This window comes from Microtus oregoni, unplaced genomic scaffold (genome assembly GCF_018167655.1).
Source record: "Microtus oregoni isolate MIOR12 unplaced genomic scaffold, Mior012 000032F_ref0000030, whole genome shotgun sequence".
Classification (NCBI taxonomy): Eukaryota; Metazoa; Chordata; class Mammalia; order Rodentia; family Cricetidae; genus Microtus; species Microtus oregoni.
The window spans coordinates 24029588-24046482 of NW_024543091.1; the positions used below are offsets into that span (position 1 = coordinate 24029588).

The following is a 16895-nucleotide window of genomic DNA, read 5'->3' on the forward strand; positions in this document are numbered from 1 at the left end:
TGGAGGATCTCTGCATTCCAGGTTGATGTTGATCTTCCTAAGTAGCCAAGGATAGCCTTGAGCTATAGATCCCCCTTACAAGTGCTAGGATTTCAGGCATGTACCACCACACCCAGTTGTTCATGATGCTGTGGATATAACCAGGGTTTAAATATACTAAGCAAATGCTGTACCAGCTGGGTTACATCCCTGGCCCCGAATTTTTGTTTTTAAACCAACTAGGTTTCCTCCCCAGGAGAGCATAGATTGTCCTGTGAGTTCTGCCAGTTGTGGCACAGAGGTGGCTACCATTAGGAATCTACAGTGAGGATCAGAAACCAATTCGGGATCTGACAGCAAAATGCTATTGTGCCTGACCTGAAGCCACTGGAATTACAAATAGCCTTTGACCCAGCACCATGCGTAGAAGTGGAGCGACCTAGGAGAGCTGTGATAATTAGTGTGAGCCACAGGACCTAACACCAGCTCTGTGTGGGCCAAGCCACAGGAGCATCCGACTTGAGTGAAGAGACTCACCCTTACATGTGGGACACAATTCGGTGTTGGCTTCATGCGATTCTCTGATGTTAACTGCTTACTGACTTGGTATATAAGCCATTTTGAGCTATACTGTTGCTCAAAATGGCTTATTTCAAAACTTAGGAAGCAGGCCAACATGGTGACACACGCCTTTGGTTTGAGGCCAGCCTATTCTAAATAATGAGTTCCAGGACAACCAGGGCTCTGTGGAGAGACTCTGTCTCAAAATAAAATAAAACAACTTAGAAAGCTTACTCTTTTGTGTATTTGTAAGGAGAGGTGGATACAGGCACATGTGTGTAAGGTGTACGCATGGGACAGGGTGCATCGGTAAGGCCAGAGGTCGGCCTGGACAGAAGTCCTCTATCACCCACCTCCTTACTCCTTTGAGGCAGGATCTCTCACTGAGCCTGGTGCTCACATTTTTCAGCTAGGCTGACAGCAGCCAGCCCTGGTGATCACCCGTGTCTATTCCCCTTAGTGCTTGGGTTACAGGTATTTGCAGGACCACAGCCATGGGTGCTGGGATCTGAAGTCCAGTCCTCATCCTAGTGTACCACTGAGCCATCCGTCTCTCCAGCCCTTCGCCCCTTGGGAGACTTTTCTACCTTTTATTTAACATTGGCCTCAGAACTCACAAATAAAGTCAGTGCCCCCACAGTTGTTCAGTTATCCCCCTGTCTTCCATATGTCACTGAAATAAAATCTTTATTTGGAAGGATAGCTGTTTCTGTACAAATAGAAATGTTCAGGATATTCATACCGCCGTGTGCTCTCTGGGAGGGGGGGAGGGAGGGAGGAAGGGAGGGAGGGAAGGAGGGAGAGAGGAGGGAGGGAGGCAGGCAGTTGAAGAGGAGAGGCTCACATCTGCCACTCTTTGGTGTTAGTGTCAGTTGTCCCCAGTGGTGGGCTCACTGCCTCTGATGTAGTAGGTGCTCACTTGAGAAAATTATCATGTGACCGAGAAAATATTGTAATTTCCCGTTTGGGGTGGCACTTCATGTTTATGCCTAGCAGAGTGTGAATGGACCACCACACTGTTGTAGAAGTCCATTGTCATCTCTAATTCTGCATGGATAGAAAACTGAGGTCCTTAAAAATATTTCCTAAAGAAAGGTCCTTTATCTTTTTTCCAGTTGTGACAAAACAGAAGTCTAAAAATGTGAGCTCCCTAGGAATTTTTTAATGACCTTTTCCCTTTAGGTATTCTCCTTAATATCACTTGAGACCACATGCAGTTGGAGACGATAGACATACCTACCTCCTCACTTACCGCTCTCATAAGCCCAACACAGTATGGCAACCAGGAAGCCAACAAGGGCGCAGATCTGGGCGCTCACTTTATTCAGATTTTACAATATAACGTGGTTATTGGTGGTGTTGGGAGGAGGGGTGTTAGAGATAAACATTAATGGCACAGATCTTTTCAAAGATTTGTTTTTATATTTTAAATTATATGCATGTGTACATGTCTGCATAGAGATTTGTGCATATGAATGTAAGTGCCCATGGAATACAGAAGAGGGAGTCAGGTCCCCTGGAATTGAGGTTACAGTACCGGGAACCAAACCTCTGGAAAAGCATCCCCATGCTCTTACAGGCAGAGGCATCTTTCCAGTATCATAGGGATTGTTTTAAAGCCAAGAAACATGGTTTTCAAGCAGGACCTCTCTTTTACGATAGTGACCTCTGTTTTAAGCCAGTTGTTTCTAAAGCTCTTTCTCAGTTTCTCTGTATTCGGAGGGCCCTCCTTCCTGCCACTGTGCTCGTCGGGAGACTTGCTCTGTGTGTGAGCTGGCAGCATCTGTCTGGGGCTGGATGTCTAAGCTTCTTCCTTTTTCCACCTCTGTGAGTGTGCAGGTACACACACACACACACACACACACAGAGAGAGAGAGAGAGAGGGGGGGGGGGAGAGGGAGAGGGAGAGGGAGAGAGAGAGAGAGAGAGAGAGAGAGAGAGAGAGAGAGAGCTTTTCTTGCTTTTCTGCTGCTTTTTTTATGCCTGAGTACCTAGCTGACAAGTGCTAATAACAGAATACCCAGAGAGAGAGTCCAGTTGAAGTTGGCACACATTAAACATTCTGGACTTGTCCCTTTGCTCGGAGATTGTGCATAATTAATAATTAAACAGTTTGGGTTGTAATGGGTTGACCCCGCTGAACTATTCATTACTCACAAGGCAAAGGCATCATTCAAACTTTTTTCCCAGTGTCCTTCGCTTTTCTCTGGTGTGCGGCCTGCCTGTGTTTAGTTGTTTGGCAGAAGGAACTTACCAGATAGTCATGAAAGCTCTGAAACTGCAGACTGTCCCCCTGCATGCCCAGAGCTGCTTACCGAAGTGCTTCGTGGTGGCTGCTGTCATAAAGCGGCTGCCTGCTCGGCGGCAGGATCCAGCTTGTGTTTCTTAGCAGGGTTCTAAAGTTGTTTGGGGATTCAAATCTCAGGTTAAAGCTTTTGGCTAAGGTTGTACCTGCTCATGTGGTCTAGACCTTCGTGCTTAGATGCTTACAGAAAACTTCTAAATAGGAAAGCCCTGAAGGTGACATCCGGTCCCTGGGACCTAAAGGCTTACATTACCCATTTCTCCCAGTTTCCACTACCAGCACGGCTGAGGCGGTAGTTTACCCGCTTCTTCAGTCAACATGCATGTTTTCCAGTCCTTTTCTCCCTCTTGCCTGAGCCCAGTTCACAGGAGGATGTTTTTGATACATGGCATCTCCTTTACTGAAGTCACTGAATCCTTCAGGATGGGTCGCAATCTCCCCCCACCCCGCTCCATCCCATGATGGGACACTTCCTCTTCTGATACACCCTAGGGAAGCCAGAACCCAAATTTAGTGTGTGCCTGACCTCCCTCCTTCCCTAAAATTTGACCAAAATAACAAAATAGGCAGATTCTTGGAGGTCTTTCTCATTGTGAGCTACACTAACTTCTAATTTTATTTTCTTTAAAAAATAAAAAAAAAATAGCCAAGCAGTGGTGGTGCACACCTTTAATCTCAGCACTCAGGAGGCAGAGTCAGGCGATCTCCTGATTTCGATGACTATGTAGCCTGGTCTACATAGTGGGTTCCAGGATGGCCAGAACTGCACAAAGAAACTCTGTCTCAAAAAGAAAAAAGGAAGGAAGGAAGGAAGGAAGGAAGGAAGGAAGGAAGGAGGAAAATGTGCCTGAAAGCATCTCTGCAACAGCATGAGTATGCTCGGACTGTCTGCTGTCTTGATGTGTCAGCAGCCTGCTTTTGTGGACTACAAAGCTCTCTCAGGGCCCCCTTTGCTTCTGTTTGCCTGTATGGTTTCCTCCACCCACCTTTTAGCCATCCCTCCGCTTCCCAGAACAGCCTTCCTTGAGGCAGGCAAGAGACGAGGATTTTAAAACGAAGGAGAAGTATCCAGCAGCATGCACATGAGATGAGACTGGCCCCCACGCATCTCCGATGAGTGATTTCTCCCAGGCCCCACTGAGATGAGAATCTGCTCTCTGTGGCTCTCCAAATTCTACATGGGCTGGTGTTTCCAAAGTAAAATAAATTATTCACGGCTACCACCCAGTGTTCTGTAGTTTTATAATACGAGGGATGTAACAGGATATAATATTAGGTCTTAAATAAAATTAAGCATCCATACAAGGTGCTGCATATCTCATTTCCCTTCCACTGGGTTAAAAGGACCCCTTTATTTCAACGAAGCTGCCCAGCCTCCGATTCATCAGTGACTTTCTGCATCCCACCTTGAAGCAAAGGCTGCATTAGCATCGTATCTTATACAGGAGCTTTGCAGAAATCCAGACCAGTTTAACCATATTGGTAAATATTCAGTCACATGAAGACATTAAGCTTTTTTTATCCCTAAATACTGCATTCAAAAGCAACTATGGACAGTGTTTGGTGGTGCACACCTTTAGTGCCAGCATTCAGGAGGCAGAGGCAGGTGGAGCTCTGTGAGTTCAGGACCAGCCAGGAATGTAGAATATAACTCTGTCTCGAAAAATAATCAGTGAATAAGTTCATAAAACAACTGTCACTCAGATAGTTGGAGTACCACACCCATCCAGGAAAGAAAAGGGTTGTGCAGGGACAATTAGAGGCGTTTCTTTGTGGATCAGAGTCCATAATTTTTTTTCGATTTTTAACCACCTTCTCAGTCATGGTTGTTGAAGACACTAACATGTCTAACATTTCTGGGTGTTCTTTGTCTTTTTTCTGAGACAGGGTCTCACTATATAGCCTTGGCTGTCTGGGAAATGACTATGTAGACCAACTTGGCCTTAAACGCAAGAGGTCCATCTGCCTGCTGAGCGCTGGGACTGAAAGTGTGTACCAACCACCACGTCTAGCTAAAACGTCATTTCTTGACCCAGATGCAGACACACACATACACACACACACGGGATGACTTTCCTCAAAACAAGTCAGAAATGGTGCCTCGTTTTGTTTTTGCTTTTCCAACCAATGGGAGTCCGGCCATTTTGTAGTACCTGACTGAGGCTGGTCTGCTCCTGTGGGTCTCGTGCCTTTGAGCAGCCACTCTACCCTGCTCTGTACTGCCCTTGAGTGCCGGAAGTGGGAAGTGTCGCTTTGAACCTGAGCTTTATTCACACCCCCTTCCCTTTGTTTTCTCTCCTCCTGCAAGGCTTTCTCTACTGAAAACATTTCAAGTTTGGAACCGCAGCCATCCTCTCCCTCTCTGGCTTCCACCGGATGAATCAGTTCAGAGGGTGCACTCACAGAAGCCAAAATATGTCTTGTCCATCTTTGCACACACACACACACACACACACACACCTTTTTTTTTTTTTTTTGGCTGCCTTGGCCCCCTCGGTTCCTTTTGATTTAATTGTATTTTCCAGCAGTTTCCAAATTGTTTGAATCGGAAACAAAGCCTTAATAAGAGTTCTAGTTAATTTTCTGTCTTGTAATTACCGATCTCATTTTTCTGATAATTGGCCACAGCAATTATATGTATATTTACTAATCACATAGGAGGCTGTGCGGTTGTTCTGTCTGCCACCATTGATAATGACACGCATAGTGCAGAGGTGCTTTTATCTTCTTCCCCTTTCCTCTACATCAAAGCCATTTCCTCTCCTCCATAATGAATACATGCATGCATTTGACACAGTTGTGTGCTAGAGAAATTGTTTGGCTCCCACCAAATGCTGCATGCTCTGAGTTCCTAGCCTGCAGCGCTGGAAGGTTGTATGTAATGATATATTGCTCATCCAAATGGCCAAAGCACTCCAAAGCACAGTGAGATTAAAATAAGTCATTCCTTTGTTAATTTAAATAGGTGCATGTATCATACTTTGCAGGGCACTTTGTGTAGGGATGTCAGGGAGGGGAAAAGGCGCCGAAAGGTATTTTTAATAGCAAATGAGAATACATGAGAATGGAGTCATTTGCAGCTGCCTACTTTGTGCGGCTCTCTTGTTCCAACTGTAGCCCTAATGAGATGACTGGTGAAGTACTCTGCAGTGTAATTTCATTACATCCTGAGCTGCCACGCTATAAACACAGCGGCGCTCTCTGTCACTCGTGGAAAAACTCCTAAATTCTTAAAGCCTTCCTCTGTGAATGGCAATGGGGTTCTCTCCCTGGGTCACGAAGCCCACTCATTTGTTGCCATGTAGTTTTCTGCTCTTTCTGAGTTGCTGCCACCGCCACTCCTGGTTTTTGTTTTTCTTTTCTTTTTTTTTTTCCGGGTCTGGTTACGGAGGTGGGAGTTTCCCATTATGTCCCTAATGCCTGGGCTTCCTAACAGTCAGCCCAGACTGGCAGAAAAGCTGAAATCCCTTCTCGGGGAAACATCTCACCCTCTAAAGTGTCTTACTTTTAAATCAAAAAACACAAAAGCCAGATGCAAATATGCAGCAAGGGGCAAGCAGTTAAGAGCAGTCAGATCTACAAATAAAATGTAAATAACAGGAAGTGTAAATAAATAGCAAATCCAGGAAAAGAAACAAAGGTCAAAACAAGAATAATTTTCCCAGCTCTTTGTTAATTACAAGACCATTTGCGTGTTACTTAAATAATCATTAATTTCTCATTTACACTTTCCCTACCTTCCTTCCTACCCCGTGGCTATCATTGTCCTTTTTTCACCTCCCCTCCCTTTCTGCTCTCGTGTTTCTCACCGTTGTAAAATGTGTGTGGCTTGAAATTTGGCATCTTTACTTCACCATGTGGAGGAGGGTTCGGCCAGTCCTTTTAATTGAATGAGGCCTTCCGCCATTGCAGCTCCTCTGGGAGGTGCGGGTGGAGGGTGGAAAAGGAAGAAAGAAGAAAACAATGTTGTGACTTTGGGTGACTTGTGTCCTCCTCCCTCCCAGGATTCACCAGTCCTTCCGCTTGGAGAGTTCTCGGAGCCGTTTGTACATTTCATCACTCAGTGGTGAGTCCCCGTTTGCAAACCCGTCATGCCCTCAATGTAAATGATACATGCCATTAACTCCGAGGCTCTCTGAGACCTTGTGACTCTCCGCTTCCTTTTGGAGATGGGAGGGACTTCTGGGCCTTGGGCAGCTGGGGCAACAAAGCCAAGAAATTGTTTAAATTATGTAAATGTTATTTACACAAGGGTTGAATTTCCGAGCCTCCCCCCCCCCCCACTTAATAAACTATTGGGAAGAGGATTCCTCCCACATGTACACTGTTGCCATCCTCGTTGATTTTTTTTCCCAAAATATACATAATTTTCTAGACCCTGTTGATTGACCTATGAAGCTTTCTTTTAATGTAACCTCATTACCCGTAAAACTGCCTGTTACTTAGCAAAAGCACCATTTACTAATTCACCTGATTCTCAGTAAATAACTTGTCCTTAGGTATTTTTAAACACCTAGGGTCACGTCTCACCGAAGTTTGATATTAAAGAGACCACAGAGACCTTTGCTGAGCCCACTCCCACCCTCGGGGGCCTGAGAGGAAATCTAGAATTTTGCACAAGGGGCCATTGGAGCCTCCTAGCAAGGCCTTATCGTTTTACCCTGAAGAAACAGTTTTCAACCCAGGGTTCTTTTCCAGCCTTCTGCCTTTCTCCTCCCGACAGGACACATCTTTCTTTTATTAGCCCTTTCGCCATTGCCCCAATCCTGCTGGACTTCTGTGTGGCCTCGGGAGGCCAGTAGCTCCGCTGCCCTCAGGCTCACCCCAGCATGGGGAATTACCCCAGAGACAGGAGACCATTCAGGGCACTGGAATGGTGACCTCCAGGGCAGGAGGCAGAATAGACCAAACATTCTGAAACTCCTTCATAACTCCCAGGCTCCTCTCCCTCCTTCACCCTTCCTGCAAGGTGCACAGGCAGCCCCTGCCAGGAGAAGCCATTCTCTGGGGGCACAACAAGGTGGCGTGGGCAGCTGCACAGAGTTCTTGCTCAACTAGAATGGCTGTGTGCTGTCCCCTCCCCCCTCTCATGATCCATCTGATGGTTACACAAAAGTGAAACCAAGAAATATTCCTTAATATAAATGTCAAGCTTTATCACCTTTTTGACTGAGTGTAATATGTTACCTCTTAATGAAAATGTCTCAGACGGTTTATATTCCCCCAGAAAAAAAATGAGGGAGAGAATTTCCCCCAGATCTAAAAAGTGTAATTGCTTCTATTTACTTAAAATGCTTACATCGTATTCCATAGCTTTTAGAAACTGTTTTTACTCCAGAAATCTTTTGTTTCCAAAGCGTGCCATACGGGGGAAAATGCTTGTTAATTAAACACCAGGCTCCTGACTCTTGGAGCTCATTGAGATTGTTCGTTAGAGCCCTTGTCCAGAAACAGATCAGGCTCTCCGTTTCCTGTCCGTGCAATTCCTGAAAACACTCACAAGTGCATCATGCCCCACTTTATGTAGAAATTAGGAAACGTGCTGCAGTTCCGGGCTGCCTGGAGCCCCGGCTTTGGGCATCACAGAGAGAGGTTGGATACCCGACATCTGTGCTGTCTCTGTGTGGTCTGAGACCGGCCTGGAAGTGGAGTGCGCTGGGCAGCCAGGGAGAGCAGCGCGCAAAGCTTTACCACCCTCCCATCTAAAACATTAATTGGCTGTTATATAAAAGTTTTACGGAGACCGGGGGTGGGGGGTGGGGGGGATAACCTGTGTTGAAATTTCCACAGATGTCAGCCGAAACAGAAGTGATCGTGGGTAATAGCCTTGTTTTCCCAAGAGATACAGCTACTTTGGAATGTCAGATTAGGACTGTTACCAACTCCACTGGCTAGACAGCTTGAATCACTTGCTAATGGATGCCACATTTGAGAGGTGCATATGGTTATTTATAGGGAAGGCAAATGTCCTCGATGTCATTAATGGTTCATAGCTATGGCTCTTGTTTACCAAATGATCATTAAATCTCTATTTAAAAAAAAAAAAGTATTGTCGGCAAATACAGCAGTCTCTCTTCATGACTTTAGCTCACAAATGCTCCAAGTTCAGAACAGGCATGGCCACAGGTAGGCAGCTGCCCGCGGTCACCTCTGTACCATTTGGTCCTTCATTACATTGCAACTGCTACTGATTACAACTTCCAGTCTTACAACTGTGAAATGAATTATCACCTTGCGTTTTAGCGAAAATAAACGCAAGTCATGAAGATGTGTAAGGAGCCGTCTGTGGTCTTATAGCATCATCTGACCTTTTATTTACTGCTCTTCACTGAGCACCAGAACCAAAGGTCTTTTCTCATTTGACTTGATTGTCACCTTTCTTTTATCCCTCTGATCCCAGTGACCAAAATAGAACTCCATTCCCCGACTTTAAGGTTGAGATAAGGTGGCAGCTGAGTCAGAAAGAGAATATTGCTGTTCTTTTTCCACAGTGACTTCAAAACTAGAACTATGGGACGAGGGAGGGCCCGGTGACTGAGAGCACCGTTGCTCTTTCAGAGGACCTGAGTTGGGTTCCCAGCACTCATATGGTTCCCAACCACCTGTAACTCCAATTCCAGGGGATCTCATACCTTTACTGACCTCTGTGGGCTCCATGTATTCACGAGCCACATACATACATGCAAGCAGATACACACATAAAATAAATAAATAAATCTTTTAAAAATAGAATTACAATAACTTATCTTTATTTCAACACTAACTTTAATAAAAGAATTCCCATTCCCAGTGTCTCCAGAAGTCTGACTCAAGGCCCGCATAAGATCAGGAATGTGTGTTAGTACTTTGGGCAAGCATTGAGCTGGTGAATTTTGCTGTTGGCTTTCTGCCAGCTTAGTGGCCACACCAGAATCAATTGATGGCTTGGCTCGGCCATGGCCACTAAATGTAGGTTTTAACTAAGTCTCTATCGTTCTATTTACTAGTAAAGACTCCGGAGTCAGATGTTGGGTTGAAAACCTTTTAGATCAGAGATGTTGAGACACAATCAGCTGACCATCCTTTTCGGCCAGAGATCCAGCAAGAGAAGCATCTCTCCACTCTCCCAAACCAAAAAGACCATTGAATCTCGAAGTTCCTCCTTACTCCTTCCTGTGCGTCTCTCTATATCCCTGGTTCCTCCAACCTCTCTATGGCTAATTCCTGTCAAGTAATTGCTCCCTCCAACCCCTGATCCAAGGTTAATTTTATTAACTCAGTCTTGAAGTTTCACAGTGTGATCAAATAGCCCGCAACATTTTGCAAAGATCCCAATTCCAACAGAAACAGAGTGGAAATTAACAGCAAAAATATAATTACAAATATGAATGAGAGTCTTTTGTCTTCCCACTGCAGCATGAGGAAACAGCCCAAAGAAAGACCAGCACCCGAGGAACTGATGGTGAGTGAAACCTTCAGTGTGTTACAACAGAGCCTGGCGTGAGGGCTGGAGGTGTGTTTCACTTGGTAGAGAGCTTTCCCAGCATGCTCAGAGCCCTGGGATCCATCGGCAACACCTAGTAACCTAGCACGGTGGCCACACCTGTGATTGTGGCCTTTGAGAGGTAGAAGAGGATCAGAAACTGAAGGACTATCCTCAGCTATAAATGAGGCTAGCCTGTGATACCGAAATCTGAACTTTTTTTGTTTGTTTGTTTGTTTGTTTTGTTTTTTTGAGACAGGGTTTCTCTGTGGTTTTGGAGCCTGTCCTGGAACTAGCTAAAAAATCCACAGGCCAGAAAGCCAACATGACTTACTTTATTGGGCAGAGTTTTTCTTATTTTCTTTCCATGCTAGAGACTGAACCTAGGGTCTCGCACATGCCAAGAAGCAAGCAATGTCCTGCTGACCAGTATCCCCAGCCCTGCACAGGTATTTCTGAAGTTCAGACCCTTAAAAGTTAAGTTTCTCTTTGGAAAGCCCCTCCATTCTGAAGCTTCACGAAGAACCCTCTTCATCTCCTTTATTCAGGGGTCACAACTTCGTGCATTCGCTCTTACTCCCTTCCAGAAGTCCCGGGGCTGGTGACAGAAGACAGCAGAAGTGTGTAGTGTGTAGTGTGGTCCTCCAGGGAATCATGACTGTAGCGTGGGATCCTCTGGACTCACGTAGAATGAAATGAGATCAGTTTGCTGTGAATCTTTCGTCTTTCCTCAGAAACAGGTACTGGGAGGTGGCCGACGCTATGTTCCCAGCTCCAAGGCAATCATGCTTTGATTGCAAATGACAGTCCTTACTCAAGCAGGGAAAGGCACAGGGATGGTCCCTTCTCCATTCCCAAGTGGTCATCATTTACTGCAGATTGTTGATTGGAGGGTGCGAGCTGTTAAAAGGGCGCTGTGTGGAGCTTTAGTAGCAGTGAGTAGGTTGGCTGTGTGCGGGCCGCACTTGGTGCCACTCCCTGTCCTCAGAAGACTGCAGTCGGCCAGCCGCGGCCTTTGTAAGCAAGGTGCCTTTCACTCTTCTTGGTTCAGAGGGTTTTGTTCTTTGGATTTTGTTCTAAGCCCTCAACTTCTGTGCACAGCAGAGTCCATCGTCACATAATGCATGTCCCTTTGTTGTCACCGGCAGGTACTTTTCTCTTTCATGTCACACCGGACTAGGTCTCACTTTTCTTAAAAGCGTCAAATTAAAAGCTCATCCCCAAAACCTTTGCAATTTGTAACTGTGGGTCTCGTGTCCAGATTGAAGGTGGGATTGGCGGTTTGGTTTGATTTGCTATTTAAGTAGTCTGGGGTTTTTATTGTTTGTTTGTTGTTGGGCTTTGTTTGGTCTCTCGTGGTTTGGAAGATCTTACAGTTAGTCACATTCGAGAAAGCTTGGAGCAGGTTCAAGAAATGGAGACTCATTTACCTGGTCATTATTGTGCTATGGCTGGACAGCTCAGCTATTAGAACCGAGAAAAGGGGTTTCATAAAACAGATACCTGTGTGCAAGTGCATGTTCGATGCTGCAGTGAGCTGGCCACTTATGACTAAAACATCTGGAGATCATGTGTGCACCCGTCCATGCATGTGAATGTATGTATGAGTAAGGAACATCCCCTGAGGAAGGGGGCACAGGTCATAAAAATAAGGCTGAAGGGTGGGCACTTAGCTTTTTAATCCCTTATGTGTGCTGTTCCATCTTTTTATTAAATACATATTTTAAAAAAAATAAAGAAAAACATAATCACAGGAAACACCATCCTACACTTGATTTTTTTTCTTTAACAGGACTCAGTGTTAAGATTTTGGCGAATCTATCCCCAAACATCTAGCAGAAGTGAGGCCAGTCCTTGTTTGATGAAACTTGGTGAAGAGGGAGCAAACAGTGGGGAGGCAGCTGCAGTGGTCCAGGTGATGGAGACCTGCCTGGCTGCTTTTGGTCAAATACTCAATACAGGGGAGTTGGAAAGATGGTGGTTTTCCCCTGTCTTGAGCTTGAGTTACATCCTGAGACCCAATCTTAAGAAACAATTTCTTTACTCCTCGTAACATATTAATGGCTTTAGTTTCCTCTTGACCCTCACTGCCTGCAACCTCACTGATGGTGCTCCCATCTGAAGACAAGAGCATCCTCGGAAATACAAGGGCTGTAGAGCCCATTTGTCACTGTGGGTGGGGGCCTGTGCCTTTTGGGGGAAAAAAAAGAGCAATTTATCTCACAAGTACAGTAACCCCAGCCAGCAGGGTGTCAGCTTCAGGGCCCACATAATTGTCAAAATTTCCCTGTGGGTCAGCATCTTCCAAGTCATGGTAAGAAAATCAAAGGTGACGTGCTTGGAAAGATGACGGTTATCCATTCACCATTTGGAAAGTCTCACATGTCCTCCAGGTTTGGCTCTGAAGGGGAGGGAACACAGCATGGTCCTGCCTAAATAGATAATAATGCAAGATGGGTGGTCCAGATCACCCCGTACCCAGGGCCTGGCCGTACGCATAGCAGCATTCAGACTTTGTATTTAGTTGAATAACCTTACAGACCCAAGTACCAATATCAAGCTTTAAAAACCATTGTCCATGTCATTCTTAAAGTCTAAATATGAAACTCAAGATTAAACTCTTTTTTTTTAGACCAAGCTGACCTCGAACTCACAGAGATCTAGATGCCTGCCTCTGCCTCCCAAGTACTTGGATTAAAGGTGTGTGCCGCTACCACCCAGCATAAGGTTAAATTCTTAAAGTTTTTAAAATCTCAGGTTCAGAATACATTTCCGGGTAGAACTACTAAATTCTATTCTCTGTTGTTCTTCAGATAGCTTTATTGTCCTTAATGGAAGTCTTGTGAAGCTGTGCCAAGGAATCTTTATAATGCTCGCATGTTAAGGACCAACGTCCATATTCAACTTCGTGCAGAAGGTTCTCAAACGAGTCATGTTGCTGCATAGCTGTAACCAGCACTCAGTAGGAGGCTCAGCACTTGAGAGTGTGTACTGCTCTTGCAGAGGACCCGGGTCAGTTCCCAGCCTAATATCAGGCAGGTCACAACTACCTGTAACTCCAGCTGTGTAGAAGGGATCTGCTGTTGACCTCTGCGTCCACAGGTTAGGCACACTCACACACGTGTGCATGCAACACACAAATAGCAATGTGCTCCAAGTTTTCATCATTAGCATGTATATCCTCTTCTGCAGTCACAGAGCCTGGTCAGTAGTCTAACTCAGACATTTAAAGACCACTGAAGTCCTGCGCTTGTCCCAGCGGCACGTGTGGTTTAAAGGACAGTAAACCATGTAGGCAGTCTCGCAAGGGAGAGGTCGGGTGCCCGGCTAGCCAGGATGGAGTAGTAGAATTAGAGGAGCAGCAAGAGCTGTGTGGGACCCCCCAGGGCAGTTAGGGGAGATGCTGTATGGAGAGGCTAGTGTGTGGAGCGCCCCTGAAGGATGTTCATTTCAAGGGACCGTTCCAGGCTAACGAGGCAGAACAGGCAAAGCACCCATGTGTGTGCACCCACACCTTTTCAGAGCCGTGGAAGCCTCTAGTGCCTGCTGGAACAGAAACCCCTTTGACTTTGGTCTGATAGAGTTCCAAAGCCACAAAGGTGGAGTTTGGTTGGGCCATGTATCCCCAGCTGGGCAGTTACTAGAGAAACTCCTCTAGTGACGCCACTGTAAGCACAGAAGGCTCTAAACACTTTGCACACCAAAGCAGTACAGAACCCTGTCTGTGCTGACCCTTCTGCTTGAGTAAGTGCACATCCTGTTAACTGCAGGGAAGTCACTTGTGCAAACGACAAGGAGGTGTCTTCAGCCATCAAGAGCCTAATCTATTACTCAGGAATCAGCTTTAAGGCCCAGGAAGTAAAGGAAGCCATGAGCTGTCAGCCTGCCGTCAGCTCTCTCTGCTCCTGTAATCTTGATTCCACATGTGAAGAACCAAATGATGCCGCTGGGCTCTGTAACCTAGTACCAGGAATTTTTTGGCAAAGAGTCTCCTGGCAGTAGAGACTAAGGAGGTGGAAGACATCATCAGGCTTCAGACATCCAAGGTCAGTTTCTGCCAGTCAAAAAGATGGGTGTAACTTGAGAAGAAAGTGGAAAAACACTACAAAGGTGGTAACGATATTTCCCCATCATGCCTAAAGTCAGGTTAGAAGAGACAAGATATTACATTAGATCCTTAAACTCGAGAACAGAAGGACCACTTGAGATGGGAGGCCTAGTCTTATTTTGTTATTCAAATCGTATGTTTAAATGTTTAAGAAGCTAGGATGCCGAACATTGCTATGTAGACAGTTTGCTTTTGCAAACCATAAAGGATTGCATCGGAGGCAATGTCTCCCTTTAGGTTCTATAGTAATGAAGGTCAGGCTGTAACTTGGCAAGGGTAGGAGCAGTCCTTCCCTGTATCACCCCAAAGCAATGACCTTCCCCTTCCACGCCAGCATGTTCATCTGCTGGGTCACAGGGCCTGGACCAGGGAAGTCAGTGAGGAGCCGGAGACTCCAGGCAGAATCCTATGCTCATGTGCGGATTTGCATCCTTTTTTTTTTTCCTGCAAAGAAAAATTCATAGTTGTCACCAGTTTTTCAAAGAGACTGTGACCCTCTGTGATTGTTCAGCTCCCAGGCTACCTTCCTATTTTGCTCTTTATAGTTTCCTGTCAAGGCCAGACAAGCTGCTCAGGAAGAGGCAGCCACTCACAGGGAGGGTGCTTGCTCAGTGTGGGGGAGGGAAAAGAAGCATCCTCCCAGTGGGACTCTGCCAGGCTCCCACCAGCTGTCAGACAACCCTTTAACCTCCCAGCCTGTCCCCAATGAGGGTCATAGCTCAGGAGCAGGCGGGTGAGGGCCACAGGCACCCACAGTTACAATCTGGGCTCAGAGTGGAGATGGTTCTATGCATTTCGAGCATTTCCTCGAGCTTCCCGGGTCTAAGCTCTATTTAATGGAATCTATGCATAGTAAGTAATCAGGTCAAAAAAAGCCGCGTCCCGGTTTGAGATCAATCGCTGCCTAATACTTTATCGAGGCCACTTTATTATCTCATGCTGATCCGAATCTATTCTCCTCCTCCTTTGTAGCACACACTTCGGCTGTGGGAAAAGTACGGGTCCCATACATATTAAAAACATATACCCATTCTATCTGTATGTAAATGCGTGAGGCACAGCTGGATATTGCAGAGGAGTTTGATTTACTAATAGTTATTATCTGTTCTCGCCGTTCAGTGGCAGAGAGAATTTCAGAAAAACAAGCTGGCACAGAAATTGTCTTTATGCTATTACTATCCTGCTTTGGTAACTGTTTAAAAACATGGGTTTTCTCCGTAGGTTCTAATAACGCCTGTTGTTTTGTGCGTTTCCCTGTGTGTCTCTCTGTGCATTCCAGAACAGGGTATCCTGTGTTAGCCTCTCCCCCAGTTTGGTTTTTCTGTTCCTAAGAAGCAACCTGGGGCTCAGTTTGCAATTGGAATGTCACAATTTGCTCAGGAACCACGTAAATCGTGGGGCTGGATATCCAAGCAGGAGTGGACCTTAGGGGAGGGGTTCAGCCATAATCACAACAGGGTTTTGGATGTTTGCTCCCTCCACCTGATCCCAACTGCAAACATGAAGGCATTGTGTGTGCGAGGTAGTAATGTTTGGGGGCTAATAAACACCAAACTGCTCCAGAAAAATCTGTTTAAACATTTAATTACTTGCAAAGAGATGTTAACTTGTTTAACTCCTCTAAATTAAACTGTCACTGGTAGCTTCTCTGTTTGCTTGAACCTGATTGTAATTACATTTCCAAATACTGTGGTTGGCTATTCTCTCAATTATGATAAAACAGACATCTGTAGTCTCTTTCAAAGAGCGAAGGGGTCCCAGGTTAGATTTTGGTCCCTCCTGCACTCAGATCCCAGCCTGACTTTGGGTTTACACACATGTCTTTGCTTGCCGCAAGACACAGACCTTCTGATCCACTGTGAAAGACAAAATGCACTTTGCAAGCTAAGATGATTTCTATTCTGCTATCTTAAGATCATTCGTTAACCAGAAAGACCAAAAGGAAAGGGGGTGATCAGGGTTCCATGGAGGCAGGTAAAGGAGCTGAAGAAGGGTAGAGAAGGGGCTCATTTCTGAGACCAGGAGGTCCTCTATGGTTGAAGCACAGGACCCACCTATCCAGCATCGCCACCACATCCTACTGAAGAGGCTGAAGGCCAGAAAAGGCACATTTCCACAGCCCCCTGGAATGCTCAGGACCACTGTGCTGGGGGAAACCTTTTTAAAATACCAGGGGTGGTTAGTGAGCTCTTGGGAATGTGAATGGCATTCACTACAACTGGCCATCGCCTGTGTCAAGTACAATGTGTTTGTTATTTTCCTTCTTTCTCTCCTCTTTTTCCTTCTCTCCCTTCCTTGAGGTCCCCCTCATTCCCAATCCCGGAATTATAGACCTGTACCAATATGCCTGCCGCATACAAACCTGTTTTTAAAATTTCTTGAGCATCTGGCTCATTTTTGCAGACTTTATTTTTGCTTTGGGTTCTATACTCTGTCTGTACACTCATTAGCTGTGGCACCCAGAATTTAGAGGCAGAAGT

General features: G+C 45.7%; 2 protein-coding genes across 4 annotated transcripts in view; both read left to right on the forward strand.

Moving 5' to 3' along the window:
* Positions 1–16895, forward strand: part of Map2k5 (mitogen-activated protein kinase kinase 5) — a 226341-nt gene that overhangs the window by 187966 nt on the left and 21480 nt on the right. For all 3 annotated transcript variants that reach the window (XM_041679391.1, XM_041679392.1, XM_041679393.1), the window contains 2 exons: positions 6850–6911; positions 10241–10286. In XM_041679391.1, the coding sequence (XP_041535325.1) occupies positions 6850–6911; positions 10241–10286 (108 nt within the window). The remainder of the gene's footprint in view (positions 1–6849; positions 6912–10240; positions 10287–16895) is intronic.
* Skor1 (SKI family transcriptional corepressor 1) overlaps positions 6849–16895 on the forward strand; it is a 57537-nt gene continuing 47490 nt past the window's right edge. The window contains exons 1-2 of the mRNA XM_041679388.1: positions 6849–6911; positions 10241–10286. The gene's annotated coding sequence lies outside the window, so the exon portion shown is untranslated. The remainder of the gene's footprint in view (positions 6912–10240; positions 10287–16895) is intronic.